General features: G+C 45.9%; 2 protein-coding genes across 2 annotated transcripts in view; one reads left to right on the top strand and one right to left on the bottom strand.

Annotated features, from left to right (window-relative positions):
- The window catches only part of LOC311100351 (putative nuclease HARBI1), a 1,214,110-nt gene that overhangs the window by 27,816 nt on the left and 1,161,245 nt on the right, over positions 1 to 25,049 (bottom strand). The gene's annotated exons all lie outside the window — the stretch shown is intronic.
- On the top strand, positions 12,341 to 21,011 carry LOC311100341 (AP-4 complex accessory subunit Tepsin-like). Its single transcript, XM_084141230.1, has 13 exons — positions 12,341 to 12,398; positions 12,826 to 12,898; positions 13,039 to 13,130; positions 13,335 to 13,428; positions 13,552 to 13,619; positions 13,720 to 13,801; positions 16,843 to 16,914; positions 17,044 to 17,232; positions 17,338 to 17,527; positions 17,640 to 17,753; positions 17,877 to 17,955; positions 18,075 to 18,209; positions 18,384 to 21,011. Exons 1-13 carry the CDS (start codon positions 12,360 to 12,362, stop codon positions 19,107 to 19,109), a joined length of 1,953 nt encoding a protein of 650 aa, XP_083997356.1. The 5' UTR covers positions 12,341 to 12,359; the 3' UTR covers positions 19,110 to 21,011.

Below are 25,049 nucleotides of genomic sequence, written 5' to 3' on the forward strand. Positions count from 1 at the left end.
TGGCGGGAGGTAAGCTTGGCTTATATGGCTTATATACATAGTTTAAGCTTTGTCGAGTAAAGCTTGAACTATGTACTTAGATTGTAGTTAGGTATTGTAGGTAGTTATCGTGGGTTGTTGTATGTAATTATTGTAGGTATTGTATTCAGCTGAGCCCGGTGAAGCACGAAGCTAGCTAACCCACTACCTGGACTAGCTAGCGGGTAGCTACTGGTAACTATTAGCAACTGTGGATAGTTGTTTCACGCCTGAGAGTACCTGTAATTACGCTAGCTAGCTGCCTACAATAATTACATACAATAATGCCTACCATTCAGCTGTTTTTCTAACCTCATTGTCTGATGCGTTAACGTTAGGAAGTAAGTGGCTACTGTGCTCGAAATGTAGCTAGCTTGTTGCTACCTGGATAGCTACTAAACAATGGCTGGAACGACCTAGCGAACAGACGTGAACTGGCTGAGTCGATTCAGTGGCTAGCTTTGCACTTGGCTAGCTAACAGTAGCTGCTAGGGGTAAGTTATAACCTACATTTGTGTTTTGTTTTTAAATACCGGTAGCCAGAGTCGTTCAAGGGAATTCGGGACATGGGTGACTAGTTAACATTAGCTTGGCTCTCTCTGTGTGTTCGTGCCGTGGGAGGAGGGGTTTCTTCGTTGGCAGATAGTAATGGCTAGCTAGTATGCTAACTATTCTAGCTAACTAACTGGCAGAATAAGTTGACGACGGACTCGCTCAAGCTGTCGGGACTAACCCACAACGTTAGACACGGACATGAATGATCTGCTTGGCGTGTTGACACACTGGTGGTTTGTTGTGGCCGAGTATTGGTGCTGAACCGTGTTGTTGGAGTCCGGCATGCTAGTTGGCTGTGGCGTCATATGACTAGGTGCCCTGGATGGTTTTCACGGAAGAATACTGTACCAAGTTAGCTAGCTGAATAAACTAAGTTAGTCTATTCCTAGAAAACATTGAACCGCTGTAGTTACAACAATTATAGTTTGAGATGGAAGTTGGGAGAGTTATATTTGGGTGTTTCAGTGAAACGTAAGTGAGGGAGGCCCCGCTCTCTCGCTTTCCCAGATGTTTAGTTTATTTCATTCCGATCTCCTTTGCATTATTGTAGCCATTTTCTGTAGCCTGTCAACTATGCCTCTATCTATCCCTGTTCTCTCCTCTCCGCACAGGCTATACAAACGCCTCACACCGCGTGGCTGCTGCCTCTCTAACCTGGTGGTCCCTGCACGCACGACCCACGTGGAGTTCCAGGTCTCCGGCAGCCTCTGGAACTGCCGTTCTGCGGCCAACAAGGCAGAGTTCATCTCAGCCTATGCTACCCTCCAGTCCCTCGGCTTCTTGGCGCTGACGGAAACATGGATTACCACTGAAAACACTGCTACACCTACTGCTCTCTCCTCGTCTGACCATGTCAGCGGGGTGGTAGCACAGGAATCCTCATCTCTCCCAAGTGGACATTCTCTCTTTTTCCCCTGACCCATCTGTCTATCTCCTAATTTGAATTCCATGCTGTCACAGTCACTAGCCCATTCATACTTAACATCCTTGTCATTTATCGCCCTCCAGGTTCCCTTGGAGAGTTCATCAATGAGCTTGACGCCTTGATAAGTTCCTTTCCTGAGGAGGCTCACCCCTCACAGTTCTGGGTGACTTCAACCTCCCTACGTCTACCTTTGACTCATTTCTCTCTGCCTCCATCTTTCCACTCCTCTCCTCTTTTGACCTCACCGTCCCCCCGTACTCACAAGGCAGGCAATACGCTTGACCTCATCTTTACTAGATGCTGTTCTTCTACTAATCTCACTGCAACTTCCCTCCATGTCTCCGACCACTACTTTGTATCCTTTTCTCTCTCGCTCTCCTCCAACACTACTCACTCTGCCCCTACTCAGATGGTAATGCGCCGTCGCAACCTTCGCTCTCTCTCTCCCGCTACTCTCTCCTCTTCCATCCTATCATCTCTTCCCTCTGCTTAATCCTTCTCCCTCCAATCTCCTGATTCTGCCTCTCCTCCCTTTCTGCATCCTTTGACTCTCTATGTCCCCTATCCTCCCGGCTGGCTCGGTTCTCCCCTCCTGCTCCGTGGCTTGACGACTCATTGCGAGCTCACAGAACAGGGCTCCGGGCAGCCGAGCGGAAATGGAGGAAAACTGGACTCCCTGCGGACCTGGCATCTTTTCACTCCCTCCTCTCTACATTTTCTTCATCTGTTTCTGCTGCTAAAGCCACTTTCTACCACTCTAAATTCCAAGCATCTGCTTCTAACCCTAGGAAGCTCTTTGCCACCTTCTCCTCCCTGCTGAATCCCCCCCCCCCCCCCCCCCCGACCTCGTTTGTTAAGTCAAATGACACTGCTGGTCCTGCTCACACTGCCCTACCCTATGCTTTGACTTCTTTCTCCCCTCTCTCTCCAGATGAAATCTTGCGACTTGTGACGGCCGGCCGCCCAACAACCTGCCCGCTTGACCCTATCCCCTCCTCTCTTCTCCAGACCATCTCCGGTGACCTTCTCCCTTACCTCACCTCGCTCATCAACTCATCCTTGACCGCTGGCTATGTCCCTTCCGTCTTCAAGAGAGCGAGAGTTGCACCCCTTCTCAAAAAACCAACACTCGATCCCTCTGATGTCAACAACTACAGACCAGTATCCCTTCTTTCTTTTCCCTCCAAAACTCTTGAGCGTGCCGTCTTTAGCCAACTCTCTTGCTATCTCTCTCAGAATTACCTTCTTGATCCAAACCAGTCAGGTTTCAAGACTGGTATTTCAACTGAGACTGCTCTTCTCTGTGTCACGGAGGCTCCCCGCACTGCTAAAGCTAACTCTCTCTCCTCTGCTCTCTGTCCTTCTAGACCTGTCTGCTGCCTTTGATACTGTGAACCATCAGATCCTCCTCTCCACCCTCTCCGAGTTGGGCATCTCCGGCGCAGCTCACTCTTGGATTGCGTCCTACCTGACAGGTCGCTCCTACCAAGTGGCGTGGTGAGAATCTGTCTCCGCACCACGTGCTCTCACCACTGGTGTCCCCCAGGGCTCAGTTCTAGGCCCTCACCTATTCTCGCTATACACCAAGTCACTTGGCTCTGTCATATCCTCACATGGCCTCTCCTATCGTTGCTACGCAGATGACACACAACTAATCTTCTCCTTTCCCCCTTCTGATAACCAGGTGGCGAATTGCATCTCTGCATGTCTGGCAGACATATCAGTGTGGATGACGGATCACCACCTCAAGCTGAACCTCGGCAAGACGGAACTGCTCTTCCTCCCGGGGAAGGACTGCCCGTTCCATGATCTCGCCATCACGGTTGACAACTCCGTTGTGTCCTCCTCCCAGAGTGCGAAGAGCCTTGGCGTGACCCTGGACAACACCCTGTCGTTCTCCGTTAACATCAAGGCGGTGACCCGATCCTGTAGGTTCATGCTCTACAACATTCGGAGAGTACGACCCTGCCTTACAAAGGAAGCGGCACAGGTCCTAATCCAGGCACTTGTCATCTCCCGTCTGGATTACTGCAACTCGCTCTTGGCTGGGCTCCCTGCCTGTGCCATTAAACCCCTACAACTCATCCAGAATGCCGCAGCCCGTCTGGTGTTCAACCTTCCCAAGTTCTCTCATGTCACCCCGCTCCTCCGCACACTCCACTGGCTTCCAGTTGAAGCTCGCTTCTGCTACAAGACCATGGTGCTTGCCTACGGAGCTGTGAGGGGAACGGCACCTCCGTACCTTCAGGCTCTGATCAGTCCCTACACCCAAACGAGGGCATTGCGTTCATCCACCTCTGGCCTGCTGGCCCCCCTACCTCTGCGGAAGCACAGTTCCCGCTCAGCCCAGTCAAAACTGTTCACTGCTCTGGCACCCCAATGGTGGAACAAGCTCCCTCACGACGCCAGGACAGCGGAGTCACTCACCACCTTCCGGAGACACTTGAAACCCCACCTCTTTAAGGAATACCTGGGATAGGATACAGTAGTCCTTCTACCCCACCTTACCCCACCCCAAAGAAAAAAAAAATATATTGTAAAGTGGGTATCCTACTGGCTATAAGGTGAATGCACCAATTTGTAAGTCGCTCTGGATAAGAGCGTCTGCTGAATGACGTAAATATAAATGTAAATCTGAGATCCCCAGAGATTGGAAAGCTGCCGCGGTCATCCCCCTCTTCAAAGGGGGTGACACTCTAGATCCAAACTGTTACAGACCTATATCCATCCTGCCCTGCCTTTCGAAAGTTTTTGAAAGCTAAGTTCACAAACAGATCAACGACCATTTCGACTCCCACCGTACCTTCTCCGCTATGCAATCTGGTTTCCGAGCTGGTCATGGGTGCACCTCAGCCATGCTCAAGGTCCTAAACGATATTATAACCGCGATCGATAAAAGACAGTACTGTGCAGCTGTCGTCATCGACCTGGCCAAGGCTTTCGACTCTGTCAATCACCGCATTCTTATTGGCAGACTAAATAGCCTTGTTTTCTCAAATGACTGCCTCGACTGGTTCACCAACTACTTCTCAGATAGAGTTCAATGTGTCAAATCGGAGGGCCTGTTGTCTGGACCTCTGGCAGTCTCTATGGGGATGCCACAGGGTTCAATTCTCGGGCCGACTCTATTCTCTGTGTATATCAATGATGCCGCTCTTGCTGCAGGTAACTCTCAGATCCACCTCTATGCAGACGACACCATTTTGGCCCTTCATTGGACACTGTGTTAACAAACCTCCAAACGATCTTCAATGCCATACAACACTCCTTCCGTTGCCTCCAACTGCTCTTAAACGCTAGTAAAACTAAATGCATGCTCTTCAATCGAATGCTGCTTGCACCCGCCCGCCCGACTTGAATCACTACTCTCGGCGGGTCTGACTTAGAATATGTGGACAACTACAAATACCTAGGTGTCTGGTTAGACTGTAAACTCTCCTTCCAGACTCACATTAAGCATCTCCAATCCAAAGTTAGATCTAGAATCGGCTTCCTATTTCGCAACAAAGCCTCCTTCTCTCATGCTGCCAAACATGCCCTCGTAAAACTGACTATCCTACCGATCCTTGACTTTGGCGATGTCATTTACAAAATAGCCTCCCAACACTCTACTCAGCAAATTGGATGTAGTCTATCACAGTGCCATCCGTTTTGTCACCAAAGCCCCATATACTACCCACCATTGTGACCTGTACGCTCTCGTTGGCTGGCCCTCACTACATATTCGTCGCCAAACCCACTGGCTCCAGGTCATTTATAAATCTCTGCTAGGCAAATCCCTGCCTTATCTTAGCTCATTGGTCACCATAGCAACACCCACCCGTAATATGCGCTCCAGCAGGTATATCTCACTGGTCATCCCCAAAGCCAACACCTCCTTTGGCCGCCATTCCTTCCAGTTCTCTGCTGCTAATGACTGGAACGAACTGCAAACATTTCTGAAGCTGGAGACTCTTATCTCCCTCACTAACTTTAAGCATCAGTTGTCAGAGCAGCTTACTGATCACTGCACCTGTACACAGCCCATCTGTAATTAGCCCACCCAACTACCTCATCCCCATATTGTTATTTATTTTGCTAATTTGCACCCCAGTATCTCTATTTGCACATCATCTTCCGCACATCTATCACTCCAGTGTTAATACTAAATTGTAATTATTTTGCACTATGGCCTATTTATTGCCTTACCTCCATAACTTACTACATTTGCACACACTGTATATAGATTTTCTATTGTATTATTGACTGTATGTTTTGTTCATCCCATGTGTAACTGTGTTGTTGTTGTTGTTTTTATCGCACTGCTTTGCTTTATCTTGGCCAGGTCGCAGTTGTAAATGAGAACTTGTTCTCAACTGGCTTACCTGGTTAAATAAAGGTTAAATACAAAAATACAGGAACAGCACCAGGAGATGCACCCCAAAAAGCCAAGTACACACACACACACACACACACACAATCACTCGTGCTCAGTGTGTGCACTCTCATACATGTTCTAAGTTTATATTCTGATGCATGTCTAAGTGCTGAGTATGAGTAATTGAAATGTTAGGTCAGTAAAAGGGAAAGTAGATAACGATCTTTGTATTTTACATTTTAGTCATTTAGCAGACGCTCTTATCCAGAGCAACTTACAGTTAGTGAGTGCATAAATGTTCATACTGGCCCCCCGTGGGAAACGAACCCACAACCCTCGCGTTGCAAGCGCCATGCTCTACCAACTGAGCTACAGGGGACTATGTATCTTGTGTTACATCTGATGGAGCTCCAGAGGCTGATGCAGAGAAGGGGCTACAGGAGGATGGGGAAGCATCCAAGCCCAAAAACCCAGCTCAAGATGGCCCTGCCCTGGCCTCAGACGCCGGGGAGCCCAAAGGAGCAGGAGCTGGAGCTCTACAGGCTGGAGGGGCCGAGCCTCACGTTCAGCCCCAGAATGAGGTCCTCCCTGTGGAGAAGAGTGCCCAAGAGCAGGTTGCCAAAGTGGTTCCCCCCGTGATCCCCAAGGAAGTAGTCCAGGAGGTCCCTAAACAGGCGATGGTGGCAGGGGCAGCAGTGGAGGCCCCTAAGGAGCTGGGAGCTAGAGGGGTACCGCTGGGTCAGAAGGTGGCAGAGGGGGTGAATGTAGAACCAGCCCAGCCCAAACACAAAAAGGAGCAGCCACCACCTGCTAAAGCTGAGGACTGGCCAGGGAAAGGAAGGGTAGAGGCAGTGGAGAAGGAGAAGATAAGAGACCCTGGAGGAGGAGAGGGTCGATAGAGAGGTGCAGGCAAGAGTGGAGAAGGAACGGTTAGAGAGGGAGAGGAGAGAAATACTGGCGAGAGAGCAGGAGATGGAATGGGTCAAAGTGAATACCTTTATTTAGATGTATATGTATAATTTCCTGAACTAAAGTGCATTTTTCCTATAAAGTGGCTTCTCTACTATCACAGTGAATGCTTGTACAGGTATAGTTTATGCCATTGGTTGTCATCTCTCGCTCTCTATTCTTGTAGTATTTAAAAACAGTGGACTTGGACTTCTACAATGGTGCCCTGTGCTGTGGCTACCATAAGGACAGTGAATGAAATGGACTTCACAGAGGGAGGACATCGACAGTGGCTTCAGAACTGCTCATGACTTCTTTAGAATAAGTTATTTAAGTCTCGGTCAACTCATTATATTTCTGAAAATATGTCAAAAGTTTTGGTTGTCAACTGCTTGTTGAAATGTTTGTTCTGTACATTAACCAAAGAGCCCCTTACACCAAAATTAATTTATTCACACATTTAGACATTACATTATAAATACACTGTCCTGCAAGTCTTCGGTAGCGGGCTACATAGTCAAACGGTATGACCTTGACGTACTATTAATGAGTGTCCAAACACCGTGCTGGCATTACCCCTGGAACCAGCAGGTCAAACTTAAACTTGTGGGACTAGTCAAGATAGCTTTCAGCACCTGCCTTCACATTACTGATACAGTACTACTTGATGTTCATGGAACATGGGGGACATTGGGTCCATTGCCTGGGGTGTAATCATTAGTGCAGACTGCAAACCGAAAATGTTTTACAATGTAACAGAGTTTCTATTGGACAAATTCATGTAAATCCCTCCTTATTCCGTTCTGTTTCCTTCTGTTTGGTTCCCTGGTTATGTTGAAGATCCAACCTATGTCCAGCAGAGATGTGTTGGGCAGAATGGTCTACTTCACTCCCTTCTTGGCCTGCAAGACAATAAGATGATCAAGTCAATTGAATTGATACATCAATGACAGACAAAATGTATAATTATGGAACACCTGTAATATGCCACTCACTGCTGTAACGAAGCAAGTCTTCAGAGCATCAAACTCTTTAACACACAGGTCCTTTCTCAGCTCCTGTCTGCCTGTGGTAGTAGCTGTCACACACTTCCCATAAGCTGCAGCCTGAGGACATATGATATTCAGAAGTCCGTATTTAGATTACATTTATATTGGAGGATGATTGCACTGGTTAGAATATATACATATATTGTTCAAGGCAGTGTTTCCCCTTGATTGTTTTTCTTAGTGAGGGACAGAGGCCCCCAAAGCATCATCCAGGGCCACAAGCCAAATTCCTTGGCAGGCCGCCCCAGTTATACAATGGTAGGGGAAACACTTGGACAAGTTCTCACATTGGCAGAATGACAATTTAACTTGGCTTCATGCTTTTGTATCATGTATGGCTAACAGTGCCCATATATGTGTAAGATTTCTTTGGTAGCTACGCATTTCACCAGAACACTGGGCAAACAGCTCTGGGAACCGTCTCATCCTCTTCCCCACTGCGAGTCCACACTTTTGTCCCCGACATGATTAATTGAGTGAGCAGCAGCAGAGGTGGACACTTGATCAATACTCTTTGACGGTGGAAAAACAACGAGCACAGTCAATTTAATAACAATCTAATGCTTTAGCATTAGCTCTTGTACTAGATTAGTGAAGTATCATAGAAATAAGAGGCACTCGTAGGAAAATATCTACTCAAACCATTGGATTATCCAGACAATGGACAGCGACATGTTCGTTGTTGACCCTGAATCAAGAGATGACTCGCATGTAATCTACGAACGTGATTTGTTAATTTGCAAATTAATCTACGGGGAAAATGGATTGTTATTTTTTATTCGCCAATGGTTACACTAACGCAAAAGTATTGGACCAATGGTATCGTATGAGTCCTACCCATGGTTGTTTGATTGGCTACCTGTCATTATAGGCCCCGCCTTCCAATGTCTGTCCCGAGGAAGAGACGTGCAGACGCATGTTCCTGTAATTGTGATGGGAATGACGTTCCAGAGTTCCCGGAGTGCCCTGTAAGGACGAAGGATGTCGCAGTAGCTACGATCAGGGCTATCCAGCAGGTCTCCTATGTGGAGGCAGTGAAAATAGCTGGAGCGAGTAGAGATGAGATGGTAGTGGATATCCCACAGTCTGCAGTGAACGTCATGCAGGAGAAGGATCCCGACACACACGCTACTAGACCGGCGCGCGCATGTTGATTTTGTCCATCCACACCTCCTCAGGACGCGCAAATTGAAATATCAAAACGAACTCTGAACCAACTATTTTCATTTGGGGACGGGTCGAAAAGCATTCAACATTCATGGCAGTTGCTGTTGCTAGATAATTTGTCCTGGGATATAAACATTGGGTTATTTTACCAGAAATACACAAGGTCCTCTACTCTGACAGTCAATCCACAGATAAAACGGTGAACCGAGTTAGTTTCTAGTAATCTCTCCTCCTTCAGGCTTCTTCTTCGATGAGGTTTAACGGCGGTTGGCATCCAATAAATGTTGCATTACCGCCACGTAGTAGACTGGAGTACAACTCCCTTATACTTTGCTTGAAAAAAATAAAAATAAAAAAAATACCCTACAATCTAACACTACACTAAACCAATTAAAATGATATCATACTCCACTATTTTAATCTATTTAGTCTTACCTCAGGCCAACAACCTGAAAGGATGGGACACCACCACTTAACACAACCTGTAACTCTTCTGATGTCAAGTCTTGCACACCCAAATACCTCTCTGCAGCTGCCACCACAACCTCAATTTTCTGCAACTTACGTTCCATCCCTGCATTACAGTTGATAACCATTGCTATAAATGCTAAAAATCCAATCTTACTGAAACATATATCACTTGTTGGCCTATCCAGTGGTGTAAAGTACTTAAGTAAAAATACTTTAAAGTACTACTTAAGTAGTTTTTTTGGGTATCTGTACTTTACTATTTATATTTTGGGCTACTTTTACTTCACTACATTCCTAAAGAAAATTATGTCGTTTTTACTACATACATTTTTCCTGACACCCAAAAGTACTCATTACATTTTCACAGCAAAATGGTCCAATTCACACACAAGAGAACATCCCTGGTCATCCCTACTGCCTCTGATCTGGCGGACTAACTAAACACAAATGCTTCGTTTGTAAATTATGTCTGAGTGTTGGAGTGTGCCCCTGGCTATCAGTCAATCAAAAAATAATTTCAAAATGGTGCCGTCTGGTTTGCTTAATATAAGGAATTTGAAATGATTTATACTTTTACTTTTGATACTTAAGTACATTTGAGCAATTCCATTTACTTTTGATACTTAAGTATATTTAAAACCAAATACTTTTATACTTTTACTCAAGTAGTATTTTACTGGGTGACTTTTACTTGAGTCATTTTCTATTAAGGTATCTTTACTTTTACTCAAGTATGACAATTGAGTACTTTTTCCAGCACTGGGCCTATCCCTCTGTACTGGTACAGATCTACTACACACACCACTCCTCTCAGGATCCCTCCCCCTTGACCCATCTTCCTCTACTTTCTTCACTGCCTCAGCATATGACAACTTCTGCACTACTCTAACCCTGGAAACCTCAACCTGCCTCTCTCGCACGGGACATTTCTGATCCCCAGCCCCATGGGCACCCCTACAATTAGCACCTACCACTACTTTCCCCAATGCTACACATTCCTTTGTCTCATGCCCTTCTGCACACTTCTCACACCTAGGAACCTCCCTCCTACACACTGCTGCCACATGCCGATAAGCTTGACACCTGTAACAACGTAATGTATTCGGCACAAAAGCTCTTACAGGATAACTTATATTTCCTAACATCACTTTGTCGGGCAAAGACTCAACATCAAAACTCAAAAGAACAGACAATGACTCTTCTGTTTCACCACTCACGCCACCCTGTCTGTGTCGCCCCAAACGACGAGCATCACAAACACCGGGAATCTTCCCCTTCAGTTGGTCAACTTTTACATTTACTGCTACCCCAGTAATCACTCCTTTTAATGGCACCCTTTTCTTGAGCGGAAAACAATTAACATCTCTTGCCCCCGTTCATTTAACGCGGAGCACCTGCTCCATCTGACGAGCAGAAACACAAACAATTATTACAAAACCACTTCTGGTTACCCTCATCAATTCCACAGCACCCAACTCTGTTTTCACCCACCCTGAAACGACAAATGGATCAGCCAAAAGACAAGGTTCCAACTTTTCCTAAAACTTAACTCCTACTGTCACAGACTCATCTTTATCCTGACTCTTGGACTCCAAGAACTTCACCACACCTACCACCTCCGATACTTCACCCTCATTCACTTCCATTTCACCTACTGTCTTCAGCTCACTCTGCTTATACTTTCTACCATTCTTCTTTAACAAACCATCTCCCTTTTTTCACCATTTTTTACAGACTCAATCTCACCCTCTTCCTCCCCCTCTCTCTTAGACCTCCTCTGCCTCTTTTTCCCTCCATTCCTCCTCCGTATTCCAAGTATATGTCTCCTTATGATAATACAGCGCTTCTCCTGACATACATCTTGTTCTTGCCTTCTCAAGGGAAGCCATTTAACCAGCTGTCACAATCTCCGTACAATCAGCACGAACCCCTCAGGATGTAACGCTCAACAGTGCATCCCACAGAGCGCATCTTGATGTTCTTCTTTATCAATAGCTACCACAACGCCTTTCCATTTCAAATAAGCGCGCTCTTCCAACCACCATCGATGGGCACTTGTTACGCTCACTCTCCTGAGCTCGCCACTCCCTTCAGGCTTCTTCTTCTTCTTCTTTTTTGGACTTTATATAGCGGTTGGCAACCAACTTTAAGGTGCATTAACACAATCAACTGGACTGGAGTGTGGACCTCAGTTCATCTTTCAATCACCCACGTGGGTATATGCTCCTAAAAACCAATGAGGAGATGGGAGAGGCAGGACTTGCAGCGCGTTGAGCGTCACAAATAGAACCGAGTTATATTTTAGCTCCTGGCCACGCAGACGCTCGTAGAAGCGCGCGAGCAGTGTGGGTGCAATGATTGAATAACATGTATGTAAACATTAATTTTTCAACGCTCGCGCATGCGACCGGTGCGGTGTGGTCAGCATGTAATGCGAGCGGTGTGGACTTTGTTGCGTTTATAGAGCAAGTTATAAATTGCACTAGACAAACTAATACAAAATAAAAGAAGCTAGACATCATTGTGAAGGCAGCCAATAGATTTCTGGATTTCCTGAACTTTACAGCCGAAATGTTACAGGGAGTACTGAATTAAGAGGTCCCCCCCTCCCAGCTTCCTGAGCGTGTGTAGGAATCTGAATAGACATATAAATCCGACTGAAGGAGTACAGTTCTTGGGTTTGAAATTCAGGGTAGTAGCGTGAATTTGGTTAGTGTTTTTGGTCATTGTTAATTCAAAACATATTTGAATATTATATGATTTACCACCCCGTACAGTAGGTGGCACAATACACCTAATGAGTGTAGTCTGCCAATAAACCTCAAAGAAGAAGAAGAGACACGCAGCGTCTAGTCAAGATTTCAAAATCATGGCAGCATTCATGGAACGACTGGCTTTCCTTCAAAAAGTAGGTGGTATTTACAAATATAAAAACGTGCAAATAACATTTTGATATAATGTGTATATGTCACGTTTTAGGGGTACAGTAAATCGTTTTGTATAGCCCATTACGAACCACTGTTTACTGTACAATCACAGCAGCCTAGCTAACGTTAGGATTCTAGCACACCATAAGACTGGCACAACGCTCTTAACCACTAAGGTAGCTTAGTGGTCATCATATGTCGTATGTCATCATCAGACTAGACTTGTACCAGACTTGAGCTCTACAGTCCGTTGATATTATTTCTTCCCACAGTATATCACACTGGACCCACCCTGTTTGTTATAAAGCCAAAAATGATGATATGACATGACGGCAATACTTGCTAAATGTTCTATTCTGGGGTATACCTGTTGGCCAATCCATGCCTGATGATCTCTCTCCCTCACAGGTTCCCACTCTGATGAAAGCAACAGCAGATGATGAATCGCCTTGTCCTGGCTACCTCTTTGAAGAAATCGGAAGTATCCTTTTAACCCCATCACCTCCCACTGTATGATGATACACTGTTCTGATATGAAAGTTCATTTCGCAAGATTCACCTCTTTTCAATGTCAACCCAAAGACCATACAGTTTGCATCCTTTACCGTCCTGGCCCTGCAGAAATCTCCCAGGAGTCCACTGGGTGTGGTCAGTGCCTGTTGGAGTACCTGTTGGAGAGGCTGCAGGTAGAATCCTGCCATGTCAAAATAAAGGTGAGCTCAGCTAGCCAGGTTAGCAGGCTTTCACCTGCATTAAGAAGCCCCCAAACACTGAATTTGACCATGGTTTGTTAACTGAGGCTGAAGAGGAATCATGTAGAAGAATGCAGCTCATCTTCACCATAAATGATGTAATCTATTAATTTGTTCCTCCTGTGCCTTATCCCTATTCCCTTTCTATCGTTTTTGTCCTTCCAGGTTCTGAAGATCTTCGTCCATCTCTGTGGCCACGGATCACCTCACTTGCTGACGGAACTTAGACGGAATTCCACCTTCATCCAGCAGGCCTCAGGTGAGATGAACATGCCGATGATGATATGACCACTAACACATCTCACTGTCTCCATTTCATCTGTCTCTTTATGACAGCAGGATTTCAGAGAGTGTTATACTGAATCTGCATTTTTCCCTTCAGTTTACAGTGGTCCCCCTGACCCCATCCATGGCACTGCTCTGTATCAGAAAGTGAGGGCCACAGCACAGGTGAGCCAAGAGAATGATAGAGAATGTCTAAGCCAATCACTATCCCTCTTTGTATCTCACACACACACACAATGCTAATCCTGTGTTTATCTGTCTCCAGGATATAGCCAGGTTACTTTTCACAGACACAGCCTCTCCCCAGAGCAGCTTGTCTCCATGCCAACTAGCCATGCCCAACATGGGTGAGTACATTATATTGTTGTTATTGCATGTTCTGCATGTCTACCTTACATTTACATGTTAGTCATTTAGCAGATGCTCTTATCCAGAGTGATTTACAGTTAGTGCATTCACCTTAAGATAGCTAGGTGGGACAACCACACATCTCAGTCATAGTAAGTACATTTTTCCTCAATAAAGTACAGTGGGGAAAAAAGTATTTAGTCAGCCACCAATTGTGCAAGTTCTCCCACTTAAAAAGATGAGAGAGGCCTGTAATTTTCATCATAGGTACACGTCAACTATGACAGACAAAATGAGATTTTTTTTCCAGAAAATCACATTGTAGGATTTTTAATGAATTTATTTGCAAATTATGGTGGAAAATAAGTATTTGGTCAATAACAAAAGTTTCTCAATACTTTTTTATATACCCTTTGTTGGCAATGACACAGGTCAAACGTTTTCTGTAAGTCTTCACAAGGTTTTCACACACTGTTGCTGGTATTTTGGCCCATTCCTCCATGCAGATCTCCTCTAGAGCAGTGATGTTTTGGGGCTGTCGCTGGGCAACACAGACTTTCAACTCCCTCCAAAGATTTTCTATGGGGTTGAGATCTGGAGACTGGCTAGGCCACTCCAGGACCTTGAAATGCTTCTTACGAAGCCACTCCTTCGTTGCCCGGGCGGTGTGTTTGGGATCATTGTCATGCTGAAAGACCCAGCCACGTTTCATCTTCAATGCCCTTGCTGATGGAAGGAGGTTTTCACTCAAAATCTCACGATACATGGCCCCATTCATTCTTTCCTTTACACGGATCAGTCGTCCTGGTCCCTTTGCAGAAAAACAGCCCCAAAGCATGATGTTTCCACCCCCATGCTTCACAGTAGGTATGGTGTTCTTTGGATGCAACTCAGCATTCTTTGTCCTCCAAACACGACGAGTTGAGTTTTTACCAAAAAGTTCTATTTTGGTTTCATCTGACCATATGACATTCTCCCAATCCTCTTCTGGATCATCCAAATGCACTCTAGCAAACTTCAGACGGGCCTGGACATGTACTGGCTTAAGCAGGGGGACACGTCTGGCACTGCAGGATTTGAGTCCCTGGCGGCGTAGTGTGTTACTGATGGTAGGCTTTGTTACTTTGGTCCCAGCTCTCTGCAGGTCATTCACTAGGTCCCCCCGTGTGGTTCTGGGATTTTTGCTCACCGTTCTTGTGATCATTTTGACCCCACGGGGTGAGATCTTGCATGGAGCCCCAGATCGAGGGAGATTATCAGTGGTCTTGTATGTCTTCCATTTCCTAATAATTGCTCCCACAGTTGATTTCTTCAAACCAAGCTGCTTACCTATTGCAGATTCAGTCTTCCCAGCCTGGTGCAGGTCTACAATTTTGTTTCTGGTGTCCTTTGACAGCTCTTTGGTCTTGGCCATAGTGGAGTTTGGAGTGTGACTGTTTGAGGTTGTGGACAGGTGTCTTTTATACTGATAACAAGTTCAAACAGGTGCCATTAATACAGGTAATGAGTGGAGGACAGAGGAGCCTCTTAAAGAAGAAGTTACAGGTCTGTGAGAGCCAGAAATCTTGCTTGTTTGTAGGTGACCAAATACTTATTTTCCACCATAATTTGCAAATAAATTCATTAAAAATCCTACAATGTGATTTTCTGGATTTTTTTCTCCTCAATTTGTCTGTCATAGTTGACATGTACCTATGATGAAAATACAGGCCTCTCTCATCTTTTTAAGTGGGAGAACTTGCACAATTGGTGGCTGACTAAATTATTTTCCTCCCCACTGTAGCTATCAGCAAGGTCAGAGCTAGTAAGGGGGATAAAAAAGTCAAGTGGGGGGGTGAGGAGGTGAGGAGGTGGTGCGAGGGGGGTGCTGTGGGATTAGTTAAGATGCTCTTTGAAGAGGTAGGGTTTCAGATGTTTTTGGAAGATGGGTAGGGACAATGGTTCCACCATTGGGATGCCAGGACAGAGAAGAGCTTGGACTGGGCTGAGCTGGAGCTGCCCTCCCGTAGGGGTGGGAGGGCCAAGAGACCAGAGGTGGCAGAACGAATTGCTAGGGTTTAGGGTCTGAACATAGCCTGAAGGTAGGGAGGGGCAGTTCCTCTTGCTGCTCCGTAGGCAAGTACCATGGTCTTGTAGTGGATGCAGGCTTTGACTGGAAGCCAGTGGAGTCTGCGGAGGAGCGGGATGACATGGGAGAACTTGGGAAGATTGAATACCAGGCAGGCTGCAGCGTTGCGGATAATTTGCAGGGGTTTGATGGCACAAGCGGGGAGCCCAGCCAATAGCGAGTTGCAGTAGTGCAGACGGGAGATGACAAGTGCCTGGATTAGGACCTGCGCCACTTCCTGTGTGAGGTAGGGTCGTACTCTATAGATGTTGTAGAGCATGAACCTGCAGGAGCAAGTCACTGCTTTGATGTTTGCAGAGAATGACAGGGTGTTGTCCAGGGGTCACGCCAAGGTTCTTTGCACTCTGGGAGGGGAACACCGTTTGAGTTGTCAACCGTGATAGAGAGGACTTGGAGCGGGCAGGCCTTCCCCGGGAGGAAGAGCAGCTCCTTCTTGTTGAGCTTGAGGTGGTGGGCCGACATCCAAGCTGAGATATCTGCTAGGCACGCAGAGATGCGTGTCTCCACCTGGGTGTCAGAAGGGAAGAAAGAGAAACGTAGTTGAGTGTCATTCGCATAGCAATGATAGGAGACACCATGTGAGGATATGACGGAGCCGAGTGACTTGGTGTATTTAGAGAAGAGGAGAGGGCCTAGAACCGAGCCCTGGGGCACACACTATCTCTGCCCTAATACTGCTACTAATGACAGACCTCTGGCTACTGAATTGATTACAATCAAGTTAACCCAATCCTCCTGACAGAGAGATTGAGGAAGAAAAATGGAGGGAGGATGGAGGAGAAGAGATGAAGCAGGGAGGAGTGAGGGAGAGGAAGAGACGGGGGGAAGAGGGAGTGGATCGGAAGAGAGAGTGGAGAAAGGGACAATGGTTGTCTTTGATTGCTAAGGTCTAGGTTCGCTCTTTCCTTCCAGGCATCGGGTCGGAGTCTGCCCATGGATCCAGAATGCAGGGGTTTGGATACTGCCCAGGGAAGAAGATAACAAGTAGGTGATAGCGACAAGGCCGCCATTTTGGTTTCATGTGGCTCAGTGGCCCTTTTCGAATACATTTCAAATGCACCCAGTCAAATCCATGTCCTGTCTGTCTCTTATATTGCTTTCTGTTTCCGGCAGGTGGCGAGACCCTGATGGACAAGATCCACAAGGCTACTGAGTTTGTGGCCAGTGCCGTCCTGCCCCCGACGGAACTACAGGGTATCCGTCTCCATGACAACCACTACCGGGCGGTGGTGGCACCCTCAGGCCCTGTAGAGGTGGCAGTGCCAGCATGTGCCTACACTGTGCCTCCTCACAGACCCAAAGGTGAGAGAGGTTTGTTGGTGTTTTTAAATTGGCTGTTATATTGCGGTTAGATCATTAGGCTGTTATTACATATGGCCAGTTCCTTCTCTCTCTTCCACCTCTCAGTTTCCCAGTGGTGTCCAGGGCAGGTGGGTGGGGGCTGGGAGGAGATTGACAGTGGCCATAGCTCCCCCCACAACTCCTCTCAGGGGAACGTTGACCACAGCCAGGCCTCGGGGGGTGGGAGCAGCAAGTCGTGTGGCACCGGGAGCCAATCGGGAGCCAGTAGGGAGAGCTCCGGGGACCTTTCAGAACGGTGAGTCCAAAAAAATATTAAATGATATAGTAAGTCTTCACCGTCAAAATACGAAATGAGTCAACCATGCCGAGTCTCCTTTTTTCTTCCTATATCCATCTTTCTCTGTCAGGGTGGAGGCCATGCAGTTAGGGGACTGTGGCCAGGAGATGGCACTAATCAGCAGAATGACTAAGGGCTCCAAGGTCTTCCTGTCCAGAAAGGAGAGCCAGCACTTCATCAAGGAGTTAGTACCGACCAATAGATTGCATCTTATTAGAACATTCAACCTTTATTCCTCTCTACCTTCACCTTGATTTTTGTCCAGTGTTTTTTGGATATGTTTTAATTCCCTCTCCTCTGTCCCCAGGTGTTCCACTCTGAACTGTGAGGTGGTGGTGGAGTTGCTCTCTCGCAGACTGCATGACCCGTCACAAATTGTCCAGATGGTACAGTCAATTGACTGTTGGAATATGCTGCTATTTTGACCAGGTTTTTCTTGAAAAAATAAACATAAAATCTCAAACATCAAATGTGTGTGAATGTGCTGTTTCCCTCGTCCCCCCAGAGGGCTCTGTGTGCTGTGGCCTGTCTCATGATCTCTGATCTGCTGTCTCTGGAGCAAATCTTCGGGGCGACCCAGAGGAGGCTGGCCCATCTGAGTGAGGGACCCCCAGGGGCTGTAGCCAACAAGGCCACCAAGGTAACACATAATAACAATCTAGTTATTACCTTTTATAATATTAAATAAGGTAACACCAGAGAGGGAGCATGGGAGTAGCCTTGGTGTTAAAATCTAAGATGATGATCTACGATGATGGTTGACTGAGCACATATTTAGTTTTGCATTGTAAAGAAGAATGGTTTTGCCTTCCAGATCCTTCGTCAGTTTGAGGCTCTGATGGGCCAGCCAATCAGTGGTGCCAGACGTAATGTAGCAGCAGCCAGTAGTGTTCTTTCCTCCTCCTCTGAAAAAAAGCCCCCTACTCTCACAAGTCTTGCACTTCTACTGCCAACACACCCATGTGACATCACGGTCCTTAACCGTCACAGAGTGAGGGACCCTGAGCCCTTACGTGGGAGTCGAACTCACCCCCCTCCCCTACCTGACCTGGGCTGGGCCCAAAGAGATACATCTGAGAGGTTACTAAATGACAACCATGATGATGAGGAGGAGAGGTCTGCTACTCAGGATGAAGAATTTGTGGAAAGTCAGACTGGGTTCAGGACTGGTGAGACCCAGCTCACCTCAGATCTTACAGTTAAAGACCCAGAGCTCCAGACAGAGAGGGACCCCATCCGAGTCATGGACCCCCAGACCGAGCAGCCCTGTGGGGGCAGACTCTCTTTGTTCAGTGGCATGGAGCTGGTGACCAGAGGGAAGTCTGTGTGCCCATCAACCCTTACAGAGAGGAATGGAGACATGCAGCCTGAGGCGGAAAATAGAGACGGGAGGGAACGTTTGAGTGTTGAAACGGAGAGCTTTACCCCTACAAACACACCGCTACTCTGTCTCGAGGACAACAGTGATACAACTCCCAGGTGCGACCTCATGCCCACCAGCAGTCAATCAGCCTCAGCCTTTTCTTTCCTTGATCTCTGACCTCGAACACTGAACAGTAACGGTTAGGATAATGTCACCATAAGTATCTCTGCTCTAAAACAAAGACTATACTGTTTGTCAAGGGAGCCCAGTCCACAGTGTTCACTGGTTTGTAGTGAGCTCTGAGTCGTAATCTTAACTTCAGATCCACAATAATCCCCAAAGGGAAAAAACCTCTACACGGAATGCCTGCAGTATGTTCAGTTTGCAGAGTTATGTTTTGCAAAAGTGGAGGTAATTTTCATGAGCTAGTTCAGGTTATTCAGAACAGTTGCTTTGACTCAGGTCGTTCAAAATATCATTTGGTTTGGATTTTGCACTTCAAGGATTTTATGTTACAGAGTAATATGTCTTCCGCTCTTCTCTGTCACTTGGTGCACTTATTACTACCGCAAATATAAACACTGTATGTGTTATTTCACCAGTGTTTTAGTTCTCCTGTTGAATAGGAATGGGACTGGTTGTAGAGTGTGTAGTGAAGTAATATTTTATATATATCTCACATGCGACTCATAATAAAACTAAGCAATTAGCCTATTAAAATGTTTCTGACTCCATAAAGATAATTAAAATATACAAGCAAGCATTAGGCAATGAGTTGACTAGCAGGAATTGGTTTGATAATTGTCTATATCAAAGGCAGATATTTAATCATACAAGGCATAAAGCTTTACAAGCATTACAAGGCATTATTCCAAGCATATAGATTCTAAGGTTAACTTACAAGACAAAGCATGAACAAAGAGATGCCTAGAGGCCTAGGAAATGAGAATGGTCATACAACCTTCCTCCATGGATTGGAGACAGGATAAGAGAGAACAAAGACATTTAATTAAATGTATCACATTGAAGGTGTAACTCTTTCAACCCAAAACCAACCACCATTGATCAATCAAACGATACCAAGTTTACAATAACCTGACCACCAAGGCCCAATCTCCACAGGGTGTTACAGCATCTAAAGGCTTGTGTGGTGGATGAGACCAATGTAAATAACACAGAATTCCTGAGAGGATATTAAAAACCCTTTGCATAGAGTAATTTAGAGTTAACCCTGTACAGATATACAAGTTACCACAGAGATCATACATACATATATACAGTGCATTCGATATGTTGCACCTAAAGGACTCTCAGACCATGAGAAACAAGATTCTCTGATGTGATGAAACTCTTTGGTCTGAATGCCAAGCGTCACGTCTGGAGGAAACCTGGCACCATCCCTACAGTTTAGCATGGTGGTGGCATCATGTTTTTCAGAGGCAGGGACTGGGAGACTAGTCAGGATCGAAGGAAAGATGAACGGAGCAAAGTACAGAGAGATCCTTGATGAAAACCTGCTCCAGAGCGCTCAGGACCTCAGACTGGGGCAAAGGTTCACCTTCCAACAAGACAACGACCCTAAGCACACAGCCAAGACAACGCAGGAGTGGCTTCAGGACAAGTCTCTGAATGTCCATAAGTGGCCCAGCCAGAGCCTGGACTTGAACACAATCGAACATCTCTGGAGAGACCTGAAAATAGCTGTGCAGCGACGCTCCCCATCCAACCTGACAGAGCTTGAGAGGATCTGCAGAGAAGAATGGGAGAAACTCCCCAAATACAGGTGTGCCAAGCTTGTAGCATAGTCCCCTGTAGCTCAGTTGGTAGAGCATGGCGCTTGCCACGCCAGGGTTGTGGGTTTGTTTCCCACAGGGGGGCAGTATGAAAATGTATGCACTCACTAACTGTAAGTCGCTCTGGATAAGAGCGTCTGCTAAATGACTAAACTGTAAATGTAATACCCAAGAAGACTCGAGGCTGTAATCGCTGCCAAAGGTGCTTCAACAAAGTACTGAGTAAAGGGTCTGAATACTTATGTAAATGTTATTTCAGTTTTTTATTTTGAATACATTTGCAACATTTTCTAAAAACCTGTTTTTGCTTTGTCATTATGGGGTATTGTGTGTAGATTGATGAGGGGGGGAAAAAACAATTTAATCCATTGTAGAATAAGGCTGTAACGTAACAAAATGTGGAAAAAGTCAAGGGGTCAGAATACTTTCCAAATGCACTGTAGATAGCATCAGAGTTATCCTCAGTGAACAAGTTTCAGATAGATACCATACATGGATACTATAGTATTATTCTATCACATTCATTAGTCAGTCCTCTGGATACTGTAACAGAGAGATTTACATGTTGGCCTCTCAGAGGTGGAAGGGCTGACTAGTCCTTTGGCATTGTCCTTTATGCTTTTCTTGTGTTCCCGGACCATTTGCCATGCAGCTCCAGGTGACAGAAAGCACATAAATTAGGGCCCAACCTAAAAATGCATGTAGTATTTGCCAAAACTGGACCTGTCAGTCAGCACGGAGTTGTCTCATGTGGTTAAACTTTGCCATGTGCACGAAGGGGGCTGAGTTAGGACAAAAACACATCCCTGCACTACAAGAATAACAGGTGTCACTATGGACAAGTCTAAACGGGATCCTTGGGACATCCCACAGACACTCCTCCTCTTTAGAATGAGTTTGACAGCTGTGATAGTGCACCATTTCAGACACAGATATTCTTTGCCCATGGACCGATCTGTCAGAGTTGTCTTCATCTCAGACCCCTCTGGGCAGTGATGTAGTCAAATCACTAAACCTCGAGTCCCAAGTCCCTAGCATTCGAGTCCAAGTCAGCGTCCTTTATACTGAAGTCCCTTGGTAGTGCTAAAAGCTCCAAGTTAAAATGCCTCAGTTTAAAGGAGTATATCCACAAGGGAGAAAACAATGTTCTATTTATCCACTCATCTCAGATACACTACATGACCAAAAGTATGTGGGCATCTGGTCGTCGAACATCTCATTCCAAAATCATGGGTATTAATATATAATAATATAATATAATATGCCATTTAGCAGATGCTTTTATCCAAAGCGACTTACAGTCATGCGTGCATACATTTTTACGTATGGGTGGTCCCGGGGATCGAACCCACTACCCTGGCGTTACAAGCGCCATGCTCTACCAATTGAGCTACAGAGGACCACATGGAGTTGGTCCCCCCTTTGCTGCTATAACAGCCTCCACTCTTCTGGGAAGGCTTTCCACTAGATGTTGGAACATTGCTGCGGGGACTTACATTTACATTTAAGTCATTTAGCAGACGCTCTTATCCAGAGCGATGTACAAATTTCCATTCAGCCACAAGAGCATTAGTGAGGTCGGGCACTGATGTTGGGCGACTAGGCCTGGCTTGCAGTCGGCGTTCCAATTCATCCCAAAGGTGTTCGATGGGGTTGAGGTCAGGGCTCTGTGTAGGCCAGTCAAGTTCTTCCACACCGATCTCGACAAACCATTTCTGTATGGAACTCGCTTTGTGCACGGGGGCATTGTCATGCTGAAACAGGAAAGGGCCTTCCCCAAAGTTGGAAGCACAGAATCGTTTAGAATGTCATTGTATGCTGTAACATTAAGATTTCCCTTCACTGGAACTAAAGGGCCTAGCCCGAACTATGATAAACAGCCCCAGACCAGTATTCCTCCTCCACCAAACTTTACAGTTGGCACTATGCATTGGGGCAGGTAGCGTTCTCCTGGCATCCGCCAAACCCAGATTTATCAGTCAGACTGCCAGATGGTCAAGCATGATTCATCACTCCAGAGAACGCGTTTCCACTGCTCCAGAGTCGAATGGCGGCAAGCTTTACACCACTCCAGCTGACGCTTGGTGTGTTGTGTATTAACATTAAGACTACGTTACCCAGCAAGCTATGCAAGGGTGGGGGAGTTGAAGTATTTCTTGCTCCACAAGGGGATTGCTAGCTGAAGTATCAGTTTATTAAAAGTAGTTAAACCTACGCCCCGGTTTGTCATTATACAAGGAACAAACGTAACATGGTGTCAGATTGGTAGTCGCTATGACGAGACAGAGAAAAGAAAGGAGTAACTCTGCAAATTTCCGCGACGAAAATTGAACATTCTACCACAAGTCAAGTGACGTGAGTAGTCGAAGATGCTAACTAGCAAGAGCGATGCCAACGAGCCGCAGCAGCGAGAGTGACAGCAGCGAGAACGGGGCTGCATTGGAATCTGTTGACGAGCAAGTTGATGAGCAATTTACCGAAGTATGAGAAATTGAAACTGTACCTGTTCCCCGAGTGTTTCCCGTCATGGATAGGCTTAGTCCTCCTACTCCTATGCAGGTAACAGGCAATCTAACTGACAATTGGAAACGTTTCAAGCAGAGATTCAATATCTACCTAGCAGCCAGTCGAGCAGGGGGAGATTCCATTTTTCTGCATGTTATCGGAGAGGATGCATTGGACATTTACAATAGCTTTCAGATAGATGAGGCAAACTTGACATTGACTGTGCTCATGGCTAAATCTGAGGAGTACTTTGTACCAAGCCAGAACATCACGTTTGAGAGATACAAGTTTCTCTCTCATGATCAGAAACAGGGAGTCCGTTTTGACCAGTACTTGGCTGAGCTGAACACAATGAGCAAAACGTGTGAATTTGAAAATGTGGAGTTATCCACAAGCCAAAAAATTGCCCTACATATGGAAAATCGTGTAACAACTTTGGGAAAATCATCATTTCTCAAAATGCTGCAAGGCTGAGGCTACAAAGAAAAGGTTCACACAGTCAAAGAGGAGACTGAAGAATTCTTTGTTGATTCTGTGGAAATATGCAATGCAGTAAAAGCTGAATGGATTGTGCCATTGACTGTGAATTAACCTATAATACCATTCAAGCTTGATACTGGAGCTCAGGTAAACCTGTTGTCGCTGGATGACTACAAAACACTGAAAATGAAGAGCAAAATACATCCTGTGGAAAACAAGGTTACTGGTTATACTGGGGAGAACGTACCAGTCAATGGAAGCTGCATAGTAACTTTACAGCACAAAGGAAAACAGTTCAAAGCACATCTGCTGATCATGGAAAAGAGTGTACAGCCTATCCTAGGAATCAGTGCATGTGAAAAGCTCAATTTGGTGAAAAGAGTGACATAACACTGAAAATGACCAAGAATCACTACTGGCTGAGTACAAGGACGTGTTTGAGGGTCACTGATGTTTACCTGGAGAACACAAAATATGTACTAATGACAAAATTACTCGGATGTCTTCTGGAACAGAAAAACGAATGGGAATGGTCCCATGAGCAGGAAAACGGCATCAAAAACCTGAAGAAGACAATCACAGAAGAGCCAGTGCTCAGGTTCTATGATCCAGAGAAAAGCACAAGGATTTCTGCAGACACATCACAGTTTGGCCTGGGAGCAGTTCTTCTGCAACAGCATGACGACACATGGCAACTTGTCGCTTATGCGTCAACAAGGTATGCACAAATAGAGAAAGTACTACTGGCGAGCACATACGCGTGCGAAAGGTTTCACCAATACGTCTACGGACAAGCCTTCCAAGTAGAAACTGACCACAAACCATTGGTGTCAATCATGTCTAAGCCACTGAATGATTGTCCAATGAGAATCCAGACAATGTTGATCAGACTGAAAAAGTATGATGTGAAGTTGATCTACACGCTGGGAAAGTAAATTTTCGCAGCCAACACTCTTTCTCGAGCAGTCGACAGGAAAGAGAGCGCCGACACACAGAAAAACACTGAGATTCAGGCCTACGTCGACATGATCGTTGTATCACTTCTTGTGTCTTCTGAGAGAATGGAGCAGATCAAAAGAGAGACCGCAGCTGACCAAACAATGACAGAGTTGAAAGAAACAATACTGATAGGATGGCCTGCACAGAAAAACAACTGTCCAAGGAGAATACAGGATTACTGGATGTGCAGAGCAGAGCTCACCGTCGTGGATGACATTGTGTTCAAAGGCAACAAGATTGTCATTCCCATGACACTACGCAAATAAATGCTACAGAAAATACACGAGGGCCACTTGGGTGAGGAAAAATGCAATGACGAGCACGAGAAGTAATGTACTGG

This window comes from Coregonus lavaretus (assembly GCF_964263955.1).
Source record: "Coregonus lavaretus genome assembly, chromosome: 25".
Taxonomy (NCBI): Eukaryota; Metazoa; Chordata; class Actinopteri; order Salmoniformes; family Salmonidae; genus Coregonus; species Coregonus lavaretus.

Excerpts from the sequence above, each read along its gene's own strand:
- LOC311100341 (XM_084141230.1), top strand. The coding sequence starts at position 12,360 with ATGGCAGCATTCATGGAACGACTGGCTTTCCTTCAAAAA. Across the intron at positions 17,233-17,337 it reads GCCTCCTCACAGACCCAAAG|TTTCCCAGTGGTGTCCAGGG; the intron begins GTGAGAGAGGTT and ends TCCACCTCTCAG. Across the intron at positions 17,754-17,876 it reads AGCCAGCACTTCATCAAGGA|GTGTTCCACTCTGAACTGTG; the intron begins GTTAGTACCGAC and ends CTCTGTCCCCAG.